Source organism: Esox lucius, chromosome 8 (assembly GCF_011004845.1).
Source record: "Esox lucius isolate fEsoLuc1 chromosome 8, fEsoLuc1.pri, whole genome shotgun sequence".
NCBI classification, from domain to species: Eukaryota; Metazoa; Chordata; class Actinopteri; order Esociformes; family Esocidae; genus Esox; species Esox lucius.
The window spans coordinates 30,677,186-30,698,402 of NC_047576.1; the positions used below are offsets into that span (position 1 = coordinate 30,677,186).

At 42.9% G+C, this 21,217-nt stretch overlaps 1 protein-coding gene across 2 annotated transcripts; it reads right to left on the minus strand.

The window, feature by feature from the left end:
• Positions 1 to 665: 665 nt before the first annotated feature.
• Positions 666 to 18,959, minus strand: ivns1abpa (influenza virus NS1A binding protein a). Of its 2 annotated transcripts, none has more exons than XM_020049270.2 (14): positions 18,787 to 18,959; positions 10,315 to 10,508; positions 9,906 to 10,021; positions 9,260 to 9,429; positions 9,023 to 9,098; positions 8,766 to 8,939; positions 5,715 to 5,840; positions 4,111 to 4,224; positions 3,516 to 3,654; positions 3,143 to 3,367; positions 2,904 to 3,025; positions 2,525 to 2,783; positions 2,233 to 2,406; positions 666 to 1,809 (listed from the first exon to the last, which is right to left on the minus strand). In XM_020049270.2, the coding sequence occupies exons 3-14, from the start codon at positions 10,014 to 10,016 to the stop codon at positions 1,550 to 1,552; spliced, it is 1,950 nt and encodes a 649-aa protein (XP_019904829.2). In that variant the 5' UTR covers positions 10,017 to 10,021; positions 10,315 to 10,508; positions 18,787 to 18,959; the 3' UTR covers positions 666 to 1,549. The 2 variants fall into 2 exon arrangements, with proteins under 2 accessions (XP_019904829.2, XP_010870786.2); XM_010872484.2 differs by having other exon boundaries at positions 9,906 to 10,044.
• Between the last annotated feature and the right edge of the window lie 2,258 nt (positions 18,960 to 21,217).

The following is a 21,217-nucleotide window of genomic DNA, read 5'->3' on the forward strand; positions in this document are numbered from 1 at the left end:
AAAAGTGTGTCAAAACAAACAGAAATGGAAGATGGCTGAAATACAGGCCTGGCAGAACATCTCCAGGGGTGATAACCAGCATATGGTTATGTCCATGAGTTATAGACTTCAGTCAGCAATTGCAAAGGAATTGCTAACAAGTACTAAATGTGAAAACTGAGATTGGACAAATTTATTTTGGTCCTCTAAAACGGGGGTACGATGTATGAGGACTAATTCCTACAGTCAAGTGGTTTTAGTGATAATTACCAGGTGAAGTAAAAATAAGTGTTCACAGAGGTTTGATAGCCAATGTCTCACCAACTTAGACCCTAACAGGAACAGAAAAAAATAACATTTAGGTTGTCTGGACCCAGCTGAGACAGGCCGAGTAGCTTCCTGAAATAGGCAGAGTAGCTTCCTGCAGAGACCAAGCCGCTAATCACCTGCCAGGGGTTTCTGCTGGTGCAGAGGGAGAATGGGCTATTTGGGGACTGTAATTGTGTCCGGCGGGGATTAAGTTATGCCTTCTAACATTCAATTAGTTAAAACTTATAGAACCTAAGTCTAACCAGATCAGGATAGAAATATTTAGTTAATGTTGACAACCTAGAAGTTAATATTTTACAAACCAGTCAAATCTGACTTTTAGTAAAGTATTAATTCAACAGACTACAAAATACAAATCGGGTTGAAATGGTTTATTAAGAAATATCAAGTTGTTACAAATGTGATACAGCGCTTTCTACATTTCTCTCTCCAGAAATTCTAAGCCAAATGTTTGAACCATTTTTAAAACAACACAAGGAAAAGAAAACAGCTTCTCTTTAATAGTGAATTAGTCAAAATGCAGTAACAAAAGATTTGGTTAGCAGAACAAGCACAGAAGCTTGGTTGTGTGTGAGATATGTAATTACTAAACTGGCACTCAAGTTTGACAGAGTTGTCATGTGCGTCTGCTACATCCTCTATTGATAAATCAGCAGTGTATAAAAATATAAAAAAGGCCATCATTAAAGATTCATCAAGCAACCCAGCTTGAGTTTAAAATGATACAAAAAAGCCACAATAGAAGTTACTCTCTGAATACTGCAGATTTTAAAATGTGAGCTAAAATGACAGTTCAAATTAAATGATATAACTTTCTAAATCAAGTCAACCTAACATTTTCTTCACCTATCCTGTCCAAATCAGTAGGTCAAAGGTCTTGAACTGACCAAAATAGAAGTGTCATCACTGACAACCCTCAACAACACACAAACCTTTCAAAAAGAAATTTCAAAAAACATTGTTTGCACTAAATGTATTAAATGTTGGCATTCTTAAGACAGGAAATAAAGGGAAAAACTATAGCACAAATGATTGTATGCAATATGCAAAGGCTTAATGTTGCTTTTGGCAACCCTCCCCACCATACACAAATAATCCAGTCTTCACTGAAGACCCCCGGCCAACCCCCCCACCCCCCCCACCAACTAAACATCACGAAACACGATTACATCACTAAGCCTGTTAGTTTGGGAAAGTAACTCATGTAACGCCACCTCCTTGACCTTTAACCCCTGACCCCTCAGGCGGTGAAGCAGAGGGCCTTGGCGCAGTCGCTCCACTCGTCCGTCTCAGGGCGGTACACCTCGAGGGTGTTCAGGAAATTGTTTCCGTCGAAGCCCCCCACGGCGCAGATGACGTCGCCAAGCACGGCCACGCCCGCGTTGCTGCGCGCCACCGTCATGCTGCCCAGCATCCTCCACTCGTTACGGGATGGGTCGAAGGCCTCGACGCAACGCAGCGCATGGGAGCCGTCGAATCCGCCGACCACAAAAAGCTTCCCTAGAGGTGTGGCGGAGAGAAGAGTCAGCCCAGGCAGCAATGTTCTCTCCAACACCAGCCGTGACTGACCTCATAACTCGCCCAGCTAATCACTACAATCAGGTGCGATAGATCAGGTTATAGAAAACCTACAGGGCAATAGGTCTCTGTGAACCGCGTTAGGCAGCACAGATCTAATACAACATTAGCATATTTCTGCGACATTCCAAGGTAGCAACCGCTGCCAACAGCCTCTCTGACCTGGACAAGCAGCTCTGAAGTACCTCTGATGTTAATTTCACTAGTAAGCCGATGGTTTCATAAGGGTTTTCAAGTACCCCCAGGTGTCCTAGTACCTCTAGTTGGGAACCACTGACGTAGAGCTCGTCCTAGTTTAGAGTAGACAAAAAGAACGTCAGGCTCTGATATTGTGTAGTGCCTTACCATCGTAGACCGCCACCCCGGCTCCCCTGCGGGCCACGTTCATGGGGCCAATAAGTGTCCAAGTGTTGTTGGCAGGATTGTAGCGTTCCACCGTGTTCAGGCAGTTCCACGACTCGGCACCTCCGATGGCATACATAAAGCCGTCCAACTCACACACTGCAGCCTGGTGCCTCCCTGTGACAAGATGAGACTGACTCAAAACCATTCCAATGTAGATTGTAGACCGTTCAGCCTGGTAGCATGTGAACCCTTTGGTTTAAAGCGTAGCGTGTGGTGCCGTGTGGGTACGTACGGATGTTCAGGGGGGCACAGTTTTTCCAGGTCTTGGTCACAGGGTCAAAAGAGTCACAGTTCTTCAGTCCTTTCTGCCCGCAGGGGTCCGACCCTCCCACCACGAACAGCTTGTTGTCCAGCCCGCAGACGCCAGCGTTGCAGCGATTGGTCCGGAGCTCGGGCACCTGAGCCCACGTGTCGGTGTGCGGGTCGTAAGTCTCCCCGCAGCTCAGCTCATCAGACTGGCCGTTGGAGCCTCCCATCACGTACAGCTGACCCTAGGCGCGACGAGAAAAGACATGGGGGGGGGTTAAGTCAGAGGTCTGCTCCTGATGGTTGTGTCGGACACCCGCTAGCTAATGGTTTGAGCGGGGTGACAGTCAGGGAGCGTGTCCTACCATGAGCACGGCCATCTGGAAGCGAGCCCTGGGAGTCCGCATGGGGGCGCTGAAGGACCAGCGGTGGTCTCTGGGGTCGTAGCACTCCACGGTCCTCAGGCACTCCTCGCGGTTATAACCTCCTGGAGAGGACGGAAACGGGTAAATAGCAAGATCAGACAGAACAGAACTGCGACCGAAGACGGCGTCAGTCTCGTCAACGACGTAAAAAGGTTAAAAGGGCAGCGGAGGTGCCATACCCGCGGCGACGAGCCTTCCGTGCAGCGCGGCCGTGCCCAGGCCAGAGCGGGCGTAGTGCATGGCGGTCAGCGGTTGTTCTTCTGACTCCTCAGGCTGGGCCTCGAAGCTCAGGCTCTTCATCAGGCAGGGGGTGGCGGAAGGGGAACCCTGGGGGGAGCCGCGGCTGTGCAGGAAGATCACGCACAGCAGGCCGTCCAGCACGGCCAGGCACAGGTATGTATTGTCTGGGGACGAGGAGCAGAGGGGAAAGGCCTGAGCAAAAGGGACGGGAGTAACCGAAGGGGAAAAACTATGACTGTTCATCTTCGTCCCGTCCTTGAGAAGGAACGGTTCGGATGTCATGCTTCGACGTGCATGCGTGCGTGCACTTACTTGTGGTCTTCTCGGAAGCGATGTACTTCCACTCTCTCCTGCAGGATTTCGGCGTGTTGGAAGGGGAAGGCGAGGTGCTGCCGGAGGAACTTGTGCTCTGTGGTCTCGGGGTGTTGCTGTTCTCACGAGGGGGATTCTTCTGCAAGAGCACAATGCAGCTACAGAAACCCAGCCAGAGGCCAAAGCCACATCATCCCTTACCACTACACCAGCTGGCTGCAGAATGCCTGGCTCCGAGTCAGATTAAACCCCCCCACCCTCCCAAACGGTTCAAACCAGACCCAAACCCATTCTAAACCACCGGCAAAAGCTAAGACAGCGCAGACAACATAAATTACTATCCGGAAACACAAAAGCCCACACACACACACACACACACACACACACACACACACACACACACACACACACGTCCAGGCCGGAGCGGATGACGGGAGGATCGGTTGAACGTAAAACACACAGCCTAGGCAAAGCAGGTCTGTATCCTCCCCAGGTTTCACGCTGTTAATGGCTGTGCCCTGGGTCGCCAGGTAAGATGGGTAGAGGCCATGGGCAAACCACACCCAGGTAGGTCCAGACAGGGTCGGTTGTGTACCTGAACAAACTGGTTGTGGTCCTCCTCTGCACTAACACCGAACACCCCGTGACCCTCAATGACGAGGGCGCCGTCCAGCAGCTTGTGGTCAGCTGAGTAGTACAGCGTTTGCACCTGCAAGACACACAGCGACACAAAACCCATGTGGCAGGCTGTCTCCATGGCAACACGGCGCATAGCAGCACGCCGGGCCGACAACACGAGGGAGAGGGAGGCGGCTGAGTGTGGACGGGTTCGGGGCGGTGCTGGAAGGAGCCAAGACTTCTTTAGAAACACGGACAAACAGCTGAACAAACTGAGCGGGTGGGGGGGGGGGGGGGGTTACAGTACATGAAAAGCAGACAAAATGTGAAGTCGCTTCTTCTGGGCTTCCCTTTCTCTGTAAGATCTAAAAAAAAAAAAATTAAAAAGGAGGAGTTTGGAGTTGGAAATGACGCATCATCTGGAAACATCTTCAGTCCTCAAGACCACACTCGGGCAGCTTGGAAATCACAGACACTGCTTGCTCAGGGAAGTTGGACATTACTGTATAACTGCATAGGAGCAGACACTCGAAAAGACAATGTTGTTCTCATGTAAATCCATGAGTTACACTTTCAAGAAATAAAGGCGAAGCTTTAACATGCATTGACAAGTAGCATGAAAAAAAGAAAACGCAAAATATAAAGAAAAAAAGAGAAATATCTACAAATGTTTGAATTGTGATAGAGCATTGATACTACTTGTAATATGCTACCTTACTTGTATGGCCTAAAGCCATCATACTTCCCATACCTTGTTTCTGAAAGTGTACTGTGCAATCAACTGCCAGGTATTTCATTTGAGATAGTTCATAACAAATGTGGTTCCAAAATAAAAAGTTTGGCTTTAGATTATGACAGGGTACTGTTTAGTTAATAGGAGTAGATGTAGACTCCACGGCACATGTTCATTTACATGTATTTTGTAAGGGCAGATGGTCAGTGTAAATACATACACATTACACAAGGATAGTATATGTATAGTAAGTTGGGTGTGTGTTGCATGGACAGATGGGAGCTGAGTTTTGCTTTGGTGGTAGAAAGAAAGGTGTTTCTCCTCCCTCTATTTTCCTCTCTCTCTGACTCATTACCCTGGTGGCTCAGTCTTGGCTCTTCAATCTTGTCTCCTGCTGCTGTTAATAAACCTGGAGGACAGAGAAATCAACGGGGAGGAACATTTGTTAGTAATGCACTCGCTGTCACACACACACACACACACCTGCTCAGAAAGACAAAGGCATCAGTGAGAGAACAGACGGAAGGACCTTCCCACTCACTGTTTCGATACAAAAGAGAAGAGACCAGTAATCACAACACTGTGGACAGAACCAACAGCGGTGTCTTGGCTCACCTTTAGTTTGCAGTATGGCCAGGCACACTGTACTGCATAACTTAATACTTGGAAAGAAAATCAGAAAAAATAAAGAACGAAAAAACCAACCAGCCAAAAGTCCTGACACAGTGTGTGGACATGACATCATGCCACGGTGGGGTTGTGGACAGAGCCTCTAGTTTAAGGGTGAAAGAGGCAAGGAGGGATGTGGGGTTGCTATGCGCCAGCAAGCCTTCAGCTACGGTACTGACCTCCTCCATCAGTCTGTCCAGTTTGTCTCCGTTCTCCCACAGACAGCGCTGGACCCAGTTGAGCACCTTGGAGTAGAGTTTGCCGTTGCTGGGCAGGCTTAGGTTGTCTTCAAGCATTACTTCTAACTGCAGATACAGACACAAGAGGCCAGTCAGAAGAATTGCCGGACTCGTTGTTTGAAATCCTGTTTCATTATTAAACCATCATAACCAGAAAGTTACAAATATGAGTGATGCGTTCTACATTTAACTATATATTATTCAATTAAAACCAGCAACGGTGAAATTAAAGAGCCTCCTGCAGCGCACAAGTAATAGGGACATTTATTTGGAAGCTGAGTAACCCAGTTTGGTTACACCCAGTGGTGTAGCAGAGGCAATATGCAGACACCCAAAGTATTTAGGGAGGCCCTGATATCTGCCAACAATAAATATCAGATGATTTTAGGCAAAACATTTCAAATCGTCAATTGGCCTACAGCAGATATTTCGGCAATAGACAAGCAATTGTGCGCTCTGTGGCTAGCTAACGTTAGCTAAAACTATCAGTCTCTGAAAGACATCTGCAATGCTAATGTTAGCTGTGTAGCTAGCTAGCGATATGCATGATTCGTGTGGCTAGCTAATGTTGTGGAAATTATCACACATCATGGAGAAAAGTCTGAATTATTCAAATTGAACCTTTATTTCATACAGCAATTGCAGGAAACAGCAGCTAGGTCAAATTCAACACACTGCTTCTAGAATGATGTTTGGACCCTGGCTAAATAAGACTCACCGCTTCTCAGAGCCCTTGGGCTTTCCCTTTGCAGAAGAAAATAACAAAGGGAGCTTTTCCACTGTATGGTACCAGCTCGACGCGGATCGCTTTTTTTTGCTTTTCCACCGGCCAAAAGTTGGGATAGTACCTGGTACCAGATACCATTTTTGTACATGCTTCGTCAAGGTTCTAAGCAAGCTGAGGCGATACCAAAAGGTTATGTGAAAACACAGAAGACTTCGGATTGGACCAGAGTGACTCAGAGTGCCATCAGACCAGTGTCATATAATGGTTTTATAAGATGAGAACAGCGCACCTGTGCCAGGAGTCCTTGCATTGAAATTGATTAATTTCAGTGCCAGTGCATAGGACCAGACTCGTAATTTAAGGGATCGTATTTTCCCAAAACTCTTCTCGGTTTGGACCTACCCACTGGTGTTGAAATCAACTCGTTATCCCCAATTGTATTTGTCAATTTCAATGTCATTTTAAGGGCAAGAAGGCAGAGGTTGGGGGATGTTTTAGCTCTGCACATGAAGGTAAGAATGAACGTTTTGGCAGACACTGCGATTTGAGTTCTGATTGTAAAATAACCAGATATTTAGGACTGAATAATTAACTGTCCGTCTTCACTTTTGGAACATTTAGAGAAGATCAAGCATCTGACTGAAGAGGAGGTTGAGCTGAGGGCACAGCTGGATCTACAATCAGATGAAAACAAGACTATAGTTACGCTAGCATGTTGTCTTCATGAAACATTTCATTTGTCTTGAATGTAATGCAATTCTCAAAATCATGTCAGACCATTTAAGTACAATATCTGATTACTGTATTACAGGAGCCATAAGGAAGAATCTTTCCAACCGGGATGTCACTGACAAGGCTGTCCAGAACCAGGTCCCCAGGTACCAGAAAGGGGCAGCTGACCGTGCAGGTGGTAGAAGACATGAATGACATCTCCAGCACAACCAATATTGCTGGTAATCTACAGTACTCTTTAACTTCTGCTATGTACAGTGTTACGTATATGATCGCATTATCCTCTTGATATATTTAAAGCTGTGTGTGAATGTTCTTAATTCTGACTGTAGTTGTAGTGTTATGCCACCATTCATAAGCATATTGCACTGATGTATCTATAATATTCAATAACTATCGATTGCTGCTAGGTCATACCCTAAAGCCCTTGTTTATTTTGTATTGTATTATGTTAATTTTGTACTTTTTCACATTCAAATGCTGTAATTTTACTATCTGTTGCTGGACAGGTTTTCTTGCACTATTAAGTTTGTTTATTTTGTATCCTTGCTGTATAATGCATGTTTTAAGGATTAAGGATTATTATAAATAAAACCTAATACTGGGGCATGAGGCATCCCGCTGGGTTTAGTGCATAAAAGTGGCCTGCCGCTGGTGAGCCTCTGATCAGGGTATGGTTGGAAGGCATTGTCATGAAAGTGGCCTGCCGCTGGTGAGCCTCTGATCAGGGTATGGTTGGAAGGCATTGTCATGAAAGCGGCCCACCGGTGGCCCGACTGCGACGTGTGCAATAAAAAAAAAGCGGCCAGACGCTTTGCAGAAACGCTTGGCGGCCGCAAGCGTGTTGCTTGCTGGGTTGATGGAGTTCATTCAATAGATTTTTCTGTACACTGCAGGGTTTACATTAGTTGGCAAATGCTGGCTTTTCGCCGATATTAGGTGTACGATATCAACATTTTTCCAGAGTGTGTTTTCCTGTGATGTCACTATGGGCAGGCACAGGGTACTAACAGCAGTGGAAAACCAACCGAGGCGAGCAGAGTCGAGCTGGTACCATGCAGTGGAAAAGCGCCAAAACAGCTTAACAACTTAACCGTTTCCTCTGACCTAGCCATCTGTCCAGTTCATTACTTCCTTGGTAGCCCCAAGAAACCACAAGATCCCTTTCATGTATTACAAGCCATAAACAAAGGCCTGTTGGTCATACATCCTTTTCCCACACTAACAATAGGTAATACTAATCATCTCAGAAAACAGTTCTGTGCAATGTTTTGCTAACATTTTAATTGCTAGCCAGCTACCTGTATGAGCGGTACTATTCATGTCTCAAAGGTGTTTCCATTGGTCCTAGGTGTGATTACAGTCACTGTGTCACATATGAGCTCATTTAGACATATCCAAAAAGTTTGATTTGGCCATGTCCCCTTAGCCATTTAAGGCTTATACTGTACAATACAACAATATTGTCTGGAATGTGGCAGACCCAGAGAGTGGGGAAACATTGCCAGACCCATTGCTCAAAGAGGGCTCACCTTTAGGCGGGGAAGTTTTAGGAAGTCCTCCTGCTCCGAGACCTCCAGCAGGTGTTCCTGGATATAGGCGTCAATCTTGGCGAGCACACGGCCGTCTCCCATGCAGCTGGCAAAGTTACGGAAGGAAATGGCACTCTGGGAGTCCATCTTAGACAGTAGATAGTCACCGCAGATCTGACCAATCAGAGAAGTGTGAAACTAAACACCGGGACTGCATTAAAGTACAGTTGGGAACATCAGTACTTAAGGAAGACTACCTGCTTGACACGTTCCATCTTTAGCTTTTTGGCAGCAGAGTAGACCTCCTTGACCAACTCCTTGTCTGCCTTCAACCTGTGAGACAACAGTCAGTGACCAGTCCAAAGAGCATATTAAAACCAGGGTCTGGGTCTTTAGTGAGGCTAAGTCTCCCAGAAACAATTAATGTCTAGGACTCTGACTCTAGGCCTGCTGAGCAAAGGCGTAATTTGGGATACTGAGGTCACGTTACTTACTGGGCTGTGTAGGCGTAGTTCAGAAGGATCTCCACAGCCTCTGGGTCCAGGTCTTCAAAGGTGACGTGGGACACGCCGTGAGGTTCAAGGTCACTGTTGAAGATCTCGAACAGGTAGGGGCTACAGCAGGCCAGAACGGCACGGTGAGCCATCAGCTCATGACCACATACCTGCAGAGGACATGGACTTAGCAATGATCATAGTTCGAAATATGTACACGGACGCACAGCGGTGTTCTAGAAAATGTGCTTTTAGAGAAGGACGGCGAGTGGAGAGACTAATGCCTATTGTCAAATGACTTTGCAAAACAACTGTCTGTTTACATCTCATACCATACAGTCAGCTTTTCTCCATGTCCCGTCACAGGTGCTCTGATTGCACATTGAGTCAGCGTAAACTGAAATGGTCTGTTAGACTTCATGGGAATAGAGAGGGAGGGTGGAAAGAGGGGGGGAAAGAATGGAGATGGTAGAGGAAAAACAGAGATGGAGGGCAGAGACAAGACATGCAGGAACTCCTGTTCTGTGTGGGTGTATGTATAGAGAAAAGACACGCAAGAGATGTCAACGGAGGGGGAAGAAGACAGACAAACAAGGAAGTTGACAGAGAGAAGTAGAGGATAAAGAGAAGAAGGGAGTAAGTATACCTGCAGTCTCACGTCACAGAACTGTCCGCTCTTTCTCAAGGCATTCATCTTGGCCACAGTGGAATCCAGGAAAGTTTCATCTTCAAAGATTAGATAACCGTTGGGAATCATCGTCACTGTTGAATATTGGGGGCAGAGCCTTAGGAACGATGGAATAGGAGAAAGCAGGGAGACGTTGAACATGATCAGAGATCAGTGTCACAGTACCATCTACATTACTATCACTATGACTCAATTCTTCCACCATCAGCACCCAATAGGTTTGGTTGATGGTTCATTAGAACGATGAGGATTTGGCACACGTGCAGTGTGTGTGCATAGATAGCCCCATGGACTAATAATATTGGCTTTACCGAAAACACAATGTATGGAACAGAGAGCAATGGAAGACAATACAGTCAGGAAGTACCTCTTTTGATCAATGGAAGAGGAGAACGGGGCTGTCAGAAGCAATGCTAGTGGACCAGAGGGGTGTGAACCAGGAGGTGAGGGGGGGCAACCGCACCAATGCAAACTATCAGGCTTGAAGCGACCGTAATCAAGTCCTCGGGAACCCGTTGGCTATAGAGTCAAACTTTTTCTATGTTGGTCATGCATTATAACCTGAAAGAAATGAGAGAGAAAAGCACCATGTTAAGACTAGACAACGCCAAACAGCTGTGTGCAGATGTGCACAAGAAAGATCGCTCTGCCTGTTTAAAAAGCTCATGAATATTCAAAGAGAACACACTAAGAGCACCTCACAGCTGCAGAGGAGCTCCTCAAGTCTTTTCTAGGCCTTTGCCCTGCCACCCCTTCATACCTGCTACTACATGCCATCCAGCCCGGACACTCACGCCTAATCTGGCTCAGATGCAAACTCTACCAGACCTCAGGCAAGCAAACCCCTTTTACATTTTACTTATCCAGAGCAGATTTGGCACGAGTGTCTGGCGCATTCATCATAGATAAATGAGTGCTGGGGACTAGATCACTTCCCACAGAGAGAGCATAGCAAGCTGCAACATGTTGAAATCCCACGCAGCAAGAGAAGGAACCAGTCACTGGTCCAGGAAATCTGCCGTTGTGGGTGCATTGTGGGATTCTCACTGATTAAGCAACATAAATGCTGTTGCTATTTTACAGGTTAACACGCAATGTTGTAGCCAATGGACCTGCTGTCACTGACGGAGACAGACATGGTAGTGGGTACACAACTGGTCTGGATAGCGAGTGAGCGTTTCCGCCTCATCACGAAGTACCACTCTTCAATCTTGACTTTACTTGATAGTAGACAGTTGTATATGACAGTAATTATCAGAGCAGATGCATTATTGACTCCTGAGTGTGTAGCCAAAAGCCAGCCATGACCATTTGAGATGATAGCTGTTAAACAACTACACTCAGGGGGATAGAACCAAAGGCTTATGTGAAACTCTGTACTGGAAAGGGGAAATATCTCAGTCAGCTGAGCTTGACCTAGTACCAGTATCTAATCTTAAAACACCTGCAATTAAAAGTAACCAATCAGAAACAGATACAGAATTTTTATATACTAGATAATGTTGATACATTTTTGACAATGCATAATGTTAAAGACCATATTAATGAATATGCATGCAGGGATTTTCTTGAATACAAAACTGGAAGGCGACCGCCGTTCCAAAACCGCCTCAGCGTGCCGGCATGGTAAAACATGGTTTTGCGCTCATACCAGTGAAATACAGCAGTGAACAGGAGGAAACTTTTTTCATATTGGCAGTGTTGCCAGATGGGGAGATTTCCCACCCAATTGGGCTATTTTTTATGCGCATGGGTTGGTCGATTTACAGACGGTATCAAAAAAGTGTAGGTGGTTCCATGGATGATTAGTGGTTTACCGTGCATAAATGACCAGACTTGTCCTGACATCATGGAGGTGAGTAACTTTGGAAAAACAGATACTAGTTTCCCTAGCATGTCAAAATATTTCAATAAAACTTCACGCCTAAACTACATCCACATAAAAACATTTCAGATTACTTCTAGTAGAATTACATTGTAGCGTACATTAGCTGCTCATATAGACACGGACCACAGGGCAGATATAACATTATAATCGTTGTCTTTTTTCAAGTGTGTACCCAGATATTATATACGGTTAACCACAGAGGGGTGTCCAGTGGAGCACAGGCGTTGGAGTACCACCTTTGCTTACTGTTGAGCCAGGAAAAACCCTGCAAATGCATACTACACACTCTAGGACAAAAAAATAATCTAAATTAGAGTTTACATTTTATGGAAAAATAAATGTTGGTCCTTTTGACAGTGGTTTAATGGTCCTGGAATTAAAAGGTTATTCTATTACCCACACCTGAGGGCATACTTTCAAAATCCATTATTTCAGCCAATCATCCAACTACAAAAAACTACTCCAATATGACTCATGTCTAGAGGAAAGACTTCAATGCATGTCATTTTGTCCTCAAAACATTTAATTCAAATACTGAAAAATTTCACAGCTGACAAGTCGGTGTCAACAAGCCAGTGTTTATTGTTCGGATGTCAGATGATTTCATTGGCAATATGCTTAATCTGCTATCGCTGTGTGTGTGTATATACACAGGGTCTCTTCAGAACCAAAAACTCTGCAAATGGGTCTGTGTGCTGCTGGAAATAATAACCATATGTTCAGAGAGCAGAACAAAAAATAAAACTAACACACACACACACACACACACACACACACACACACATAAAAATTGTGAAAGACACTAATAATGCTTTTTATTTTTTCAGGCATCTAGCGCTCAGCTGGTTGGAAAGTGTTTGAGTGTGTGCAAATTCTTTGTGAAATGCAGCTGTTCTTTAGTTTAGCGAACACTTTACACACACAATGTCTCCACCAAGTCTATGTCTTGCAAAACAACCCTCTACAACTCAGGTCATAAACTCCAGCCAGGACCAAGCAACCAGTGCAGTTCTCTTCTGGTATCAGACCCCACGCTCTCCAGACATCACCCTCTCTGCCTTCGATCCTTTGTGACCCAATAAACAATTGCCTTCAACTACTGTTGATGATCACAAGTCATACACAATCACTAGAATAGTGACTGGAGAGGGCAAGTACAGGGAGATGAATTAGAATGTAGATGAAGAGGAAAAACAAAAACATAATTGCATTCCTGTAAAAAAAGCTTTTAATATGACTAAGAATATGCTGATATTTTCTGTTATTATTTCGGAAAAATATGTTTATAGGGTCCTTTTTTATGCAGCCAATGTTGACCCCATTTGTCACATTTTATACAGCCATTGTTGTACAGGGGACTTCTGATAAGTGGGAGGGGTTTTCTGGCCTATTCCATGACGTACCTCCCCCAGTAGGCTGAAACAACCCAAATATACAACACATTTGCTAACCATGTAAATATTGTGGACATCTTCTACATCAGTCCTGCCATTTACACCTAGCTAGTGTTCTGTGCAGCAATATCTGTGCAACGGCGTAGGTGTTTGTGACTGGGCACAATTGTTAGCAGGAGTTGGGTCTGATTGTAGACAAGTGCAGTGGTTTTCTACGGGGTGTGACATGAAGAATGTGTTCAGTGGCATCCCTAAATATTTGGTTAGCTATGGTATAAATATAGTTCAAAAACTTTATTTATTTAACAAACATCAAAATAGTCTTATGCTCCTCCACAGCCACTTTATACAGTAACAATGGAAAATAACATAATGGCAAAGGTATTTTTCCACTAAATATTTTCATTTATGTTGCTGCGATTATTCGACTGAAAAGAAGGAGTCAGTTTGCCCAAAATGTTAGATAATTGGCAACAATGGGTTTATTACACGTGTGCTTTTTGGTGAACTCCATCTGTAAACCCCTTCTAGTAAGGAAATACCTATAAGATTTACATTTTCTTTTCAGCAAACATTAAGACTAAAGAAATTTGGGAACCACTAAACAAGTGCACAGCACAATATGTGAACTAGCGGTTATTGCAGCCATCGCCCCATCAGGATTTACACATTGATGGCTTTGCAATACTGGGCAAAAGACTCCTTGTTAGTCTCCTTCTACTCCTTTAGGTTCCTCCCCTCCCCCAATGTTCTCTCTTCACTCCCCCGCCCTCTTCCTTCTGCTCACTGGCTGTCACTTCTCAATCTCTCTCCTCTACATCTTCCTGATCTCACTATGAATTTCCAAATCACAAAGAAACAGGAAATTCTGTTCTATATATAAACTAAAACTCTTTTTTCCAGTAGAGGAAATAAGAGATGAATATATACAATTGTAGGGACGTGAAACATTTTGCATGCTAACCATCTTGGTCTATAAAGGATTGATTGTGTTTGAACGAAACACCAGTTACCAACATCCGTTCCTTCCCTTGAATAATGCGTACGATCAGGCGGTGAACAGTTCATTGGACAATGTTTCAGCGGCTGGCTCTCAGAATGGACACAAAAAGCAGGGACTTAATCACATCAGGTAAAAACCATGAAAAACTAAAAGAAATTGTGCCAATGACAAAAACGAAGAGCATATGTTGCTGGCAATGTGAGCGTTGTGAGTTCAGTTCCTAAGGAGGGTCATAACAAAATGATGTACTCACTAACGTAAGTCGCCCTGGACAGGAGTGTCAGCTAAATTACTTAAATGAAGGGGTAGAGATTTAGACACTGTGAGATAGAGATTACAGACAAGGAGTGGCTAAGCATAATATTAACTTCTAAACAGAAACCGACAGGGAGAGGATAAAGACAGAATGCCACAGAGGGCTACTAGCTTTCCCAAAAAATGTCCTACCTGTTCAATCATAAGTGTGGTAAAAGGTCCCTACAACATAAAAGAAAAGCTAGATACGGGACAGATATTCAGTACAGCAGATAGAGGGTGCTGCAATCTATAACACATTCTGCAAGGAATTTTCCAGAGTGATTACATTGTCAAGGGCAATGACGTTTTCGTAACAAGCATGGGGACTGCAGCATGAACCATACATTTTCTTTCATACAGAAATTCCAAGAACCACCTACCAGACTAGAGAAACAGCCAAATAAAAGGCACGGTTAAAACCCCACAGGTAGAACACAGGAGAACCTGCATACAATTCCACCTACAAGACAGCACATTGGAACAATTGTAGGATTTGCATTTTTAGTAAGCGATTTCTTTCCACCTTTTGATTGGTTAATTGGCCAATATCATTTAGTGTAAATATTACTCAGAGAATATAGTTTGAAAAGCATTTCCACAGGCTACATGTAGTATTACTCAGAACACTGCAATATTCCAAGTTTGCAAATAAACAACCTTTGGATAGTGTAAACATTTCAGATAATTCAATATTGACGAGTGATTTACATGCTATAGTCAAACGTGAAAACTGTTTACCTTACGGGGAATACATACTGGGGCTTATTTATGTTCTGTTTAGATTCAACAATCCACCAGCTGAAATGAGAAAAACTCATTTTGGAATCAAAGGTTCTTCTACGAAGTACCAACCATTAGAAAATGCCAACACACAGGGCAAATAAACACCTCAGTCAGTGGTGGAAAAAGACAAGATGGAGGACATGAGAAATAGTGCTGCCAAAGAGACTCATCCAATTGCCACAGTAAGTGAAACATTTGTGATGAACTAAAGTGCCACGTCAGGTATGGACATGGTTATGTTTTAAGACAGGCACAGAACAGCAGAACATAATTAGTTGTGCAGGCGGTTTGCTTTTGCAAAAAGAGGAAACGAGTAACCTCTACTGGTGTCAGGCCTTATACTATATCACATTTTAATCAAAGCAGACAGGCTGAGTCAATTTCCAATGGATGCTCTTACGACAAGACTTGGGTTGAAGAGCTGTTCCTGGTGATGTGCCAGAGATGTGTTTTTTTTTTTTTTTTTGCTCCAAGCACAACATTCAGTTTCTGACTGTTTACACAGGAAGTCAGGAAGACTTGAGAACCAGACTCCCCACGTCATCGCTTATACTGGGCAAGAAATTGTCTTTAGACCTCAGTAGGAGCAGAGAGTATCTGTTCAGGAAAGTGTCCCGTGTTACCTCCGATAGCACCTTTAGACAGGGCATTCATGACTGTGGTGACATGCCACAGAGCAGCACTAAAGCCAGATACAATACATCTGTTTAACATCGAAAACCAATGACTCTCTTTACCAGGAATTTAATTTTTTTTTTATAAAAAAGTGGGTCATTTGTTATTTGTTAGTCTAATCTCCTGTTTGAAGCTGTAATATTGCCCTGGTTGACTTATATGTTGAATATTATGGTGAAATACTTCATTTTTCTGTTTGATACCATACAACAGTCTGTTACACATTATTTTAACAGAGTCCCAATTTCCATCTGTAGATCATCTACAGATAAAATGAAACTTTCTGTGGATAAGCAACAGCTTGCCAAGGTTAGTGTTAGGTTTAGAAGAAGATTTGAGGTAAAGTTTAGCAGATGTTATTGACAGTCTGTAGACAATTTGAAGAGGCTTTAGGGACTCTAAAAGTAAAATGTGTTACCTAATTGTCTTAAGGTTGCACATCATTATTTTGATGTTTTTTTTGTCAAGTGTCGTGCCATAACATGCCAAAGCACTAGTTGGCACACTCACCTGATCCCTCAAGCTTACATTTAAATGCTACATGGATATCAGTCTGGTCATGCAGAGTAGGCTAAGGTTTAACCAGGCCTTTCAGCGCACCTTCATGAATTATGGGTGTGGTCTAGGCGATGAGTATGCTACTAACCCAAATAGATTTTTCAGGAATGTTCAGCAATATTAAACTTAATGCTCTTAGTCAATTGGAAAAAAACATTTGATTTGCCATTTTCAAATATTTTCTTAGTACTTGCTAACATGCCTTTGATTTTGGTTCATGTTAATCAGCTACACTTACTGATCTGCTTGTTTGATTGCGTTTGTTCAAATTACAGTATGTGTTGTGACTTGGGTACTACAACCTGTTGGTTGGGATTAGTTGAAGGTTGATCCAATCGCACTCAAATTAACTTCAACAGCCATTGGAAACGCCCTATGTGTTCTGTATCACACCCCAACCAGACTGATATCCGCGTAGTGTTTAATTTGTGGAATCAGGCAGCTGTACTAGGCTACCATGGCACAGCACGGAAGCCAAAGACAATGGATAAGCTTGTTTTCCTGGACCATAGCTGTCACATTGTGAATATGTTCACGGGTTGTTTTTATAAACGTTTTTTAATCATATCCCTGTTTGATATTGTTTAGTAAATGTTTATACAATAGTACAACTTTATTCACTGCAAACCCTTGTCTGCTTTTCAGAGAGTTGTGTTTTGTATTGAGACATTGTTCATCTTGAATATATAATAGAGCCATGCATTAACGTAACCACCATAAATCCGGAGGTCCGGTTGTGCAAGAGAAATGTGTTTTTGTCAAGCAGCACCAAAAAACTATTACTTTTACGGATGGATCACAAAATGATTAGCAAATTCTATATCACTCTGCAGTAAAAACTTGAGAAGCTAATGCATCCCTAGTCCATCCATTTATTTTGTCTGAACTTGTCTGCTCTAGGATTCACAGGGATGTTTTACCATTCACTATTTCTAGTTAGTCTCTACTGTACAAGTTCATTAACACACTGGAAATGTAGAATTATAAATATAACTTATTTTGAGGGCATTTATATTGAGCGTGGTGCAAGATGTGTATTAATAGACCAGGTGTTAATAAATGTTGCCCCAAAAAATATTTTAGTTGCAAAACTTCTCAGCAACATGAGTAAACAAAACATAATTAACTACCTACATTTTTTCCAATAGGAAAATGATTTGACAAAGGTCCATCTTGGTTTTGTTGTTTGCTTCTATTAAAGAAACGTTTTGCAAACTAAAACATTAATTCTGCAAAACAAAAACGTTTCAATACAGAAGCAAACAATATGAATTCGATGAGTAGTATTATTATCAAGGTAGTTATTTAACGAAACATAACCGTTTTGTTGAAGTTTAATGCCCATAATCAGGTAGGTCCCGCCCTGTTTCGTTCCGTTCAACAAAATGGGGAAGAACCTGCTTAGATTTGTCCAATGAAAATCACGACTAAAAAGGGGCATAATCTACCTGAATTTGTCGAAGTAACACTGGTGAAACGTTTCGCAACTTCATCGTTCTTTGGCCGAATGAAGTCATCTCTGAACAACGTAGTACGTTTATATTAACGCTGCAACACAAGTTTTGCGGTGGACAAGGTCATGTGTATCTTGCAGGATTGGTGCCAACTAGACCAGATAAAGCCTCTGGCGCTATGACCTATGGTGTCTACCCCGGTACCTCAGCTATAAGTAGGTCAGATTAGCAGAAAGCTGAAATCTCCCTATTCTGACTACACAGCCTAGTAACACGAGGGTAGTAACACGAGGCAAACGAACACGAGGCTAGGGTGTACAAAACGACAGGAAAGGGAAATCAACTAGTCAGCAGGAGAAAATATTTTATTTCTTCATGTTTGTCGGCCAGGGAAAATATGTCTGGACAATTGCAAATCAATGTTTTTCATTCTGAAGCAGAAATGCTAAGGTTTTAATAATGTCCATTGATTATTTAGGATGAATTAAAATCGTCTTCGCTCTAAACCGCTGTGTAGGCATTACTGTACGCGACATGCAAACTCGGGTGGCGATTCATTCAAGCGGTCGACCGCAACCGCGAGGCGGGAAGACATCATTTAAGTATAAAAAAAATATTTATAACATAGAAAATGCAGTAACATATGCAAAACTAGCAAGCTGGCTTAGTATCTATGTACCTCGTTTGCGCCAATTCCATGCAGCAACCTAGCCTGTAGCCTACACATGATGTATAGTACAATGACATTCAGCTATATTTTATATATTTTTTTAAAAAAAAGCCTTACCTGTAGCTTTTGACAGCAGATCGTAATATACATATTTAATGTAACGTTAGAGTTGTCTGGTATGGGTACGGTGAATACGACGCAGCAGCCACAGTTAGATTTTCTGACAGGCCCCTCTCTTCACTCGACCTCACTGCAACACGGACTGTCTGAATCAGCAGTGTCCGGGGCGGCTCGTAGCACGTTCTGTAAAACCATGGGTAGCGCGCAACCGACAATGACGTAGACAGTTTGACGTAGTCTAGTCTTGCAAATGGAAGATTTGAGATACATGTACCTCTGCAAGCACCGTTGACAAATTAGTTAATTTCCTACATAATGGGGTTATTTTAATAATGTACGTTAAAAATGGGCTTCGGTGGGTTGACTTAATCGATGTGGTGTTCCGGAAAAAAAACATGTTTACGGGTTTTTAGTGGAATATGCGAGATTTATGCTATGATTGTGCAATGTGAAATCTCGTATCCAATAACGTGAACAATTCAATTGAAAAACAAACTGAAATCTTTGAGTGGGAAAAATAAAATACAATGTCCTGGTTACATAAACATGCACACCCTTAAATTAATACTTTGTTGATGCACCTTTTGATATTATTACAGCACTCAGTCTTTTTGGGTAGGAGTCTATTAGCATAGCACATCTTGACTCTTCTTTGCAAAAGCGCTCCAAATCTGTCAGATTGCGAGGACATCTCCTGTACACAGCCCTCTTCAGATCACCCCACATATGTTCAATTGGATTCAGGTCTGGGCTCTGGCTGGGCCATTCCAAAATGTTAATCTTCTGGTGAAGCCCTGCTTTTGTGTATTTGGATGTGTGCCTTGGGTCGTTGTCGAGCTGAAAGGTGAACTTCATCTTTCTAACAGACACCTGAAGGTTTTGTGCCAAAATTGCCTGGTATTTGGAACTGTTCATAATTCCCTCCACCCTGACTAAGGCCCCGGTTCCATCTGAAGAAAAACAGCCCCAAAGAATCATGCTGCCACCACCATGTTTCACTGTGGGTATGGTGTTCTTTGGGTGATGTGCAGTGTTGTTTTTGCGCCAAACATACCTTTTGGAATTATGGCCAAAAAGTTCAACCTTGGTTTCAACAGACCATAACACATTTCCCCCACATACTTTTGGGGGACATGATGTTTGTTTTTGCAAATTTCAGCCGGGCTTGGATGTTTTTCTTTGTAAGAAAAGGCTTCCGTCTTGCCACCCTACCCCATAGCCCATTCATTTGAAGAATATGGGAGATTGTTGTTACATGTAGCACACAGCCAGTATTTGCCAGAATTTCCTGCAGTTCCTTTAATGTTGCTGTAGGCCTCTTGGAAGCCTCCTTTTCCAGTTTTCTTCTCGTCTTTTCAACAATTTTGGAGGAACGTCCAGTTCTTGGTAATGTCCCTGTTGTACCATATTTTCTCCACTTGATGATGACTGTCTTCACTGTATTCCATGGTATATCTAATGCTTTGGAAATTCTTTTGTACCCTTCTCCTGACTGATATCTTTCAACAATGAGATCCCTCTGATGCTTTGGAAGCTCTCTGCGGACCATGGCTTTTGCTCTGAGATGCAACTACGAAAATGTCAGGAAAATCGTACTAGAACAGCTGAACTTTATTTGTGATTAATCAGAGTCACTTTAAATGATGGTAGGTGTGTAATGACTTCTATTTAACATGAGTTTGAATGTGATTGGTTAATTCTGAACACAGCCACATCCCCAGTTATAAGAGGATATGCACACTTATGCAACCAGGTTATTGTTAAGGTTTTTAATTAAAATTTTCCCCCCTCAAAGATTTCAGTTTGTTTTTCAATTGAATTGTTCACATTATAGGTCACATTAAAAGTGGAAAATTTTCTGACATGATTTATCTTTGTCTCATTCTTTTACATCATTTTCACAGGGGTGTGTAGACTTTTTATATCCACTGTATATAGTGGGTCTTACTGTAAACTGTTTTGTGCATGATGGCGTTGGGTTTGAACTAGCTTCGTCCAGCAACTAAAAGTTGTCTATATAGCTGTGTATTGTTTAAATGAGGGATGGATTATTTTGCTGAGACGTAATCGTGTTACGTCTCAGCAAAACGTTTCTCTATAGTCTCTACCTCAAATGTATTAAAAATAATGTTCCCCTCCCAGGTAGTGCCACTAAGAAAACAGTCGCACATATTTCTTTAAGTTTAATGACATCATCTGTACTCTGTGAGTTTGAAATAGATTTGGAAAGTGAGGTTCCGGAAGTAAAATATCCATTGTTTGAGCCACAGCGATATTAAATATTAAGTATTTTCATATTACTGTGCAACATAGACATTCTGTTCTTTGTCAAGAAGGTGAAACAATATGTATTTCCATGTATTGGTTGTAAATGTTTCAACCTTTGTGTTGAGAAATGTGTGTTTTACCTTCAGTCAAGGGTGTGGAA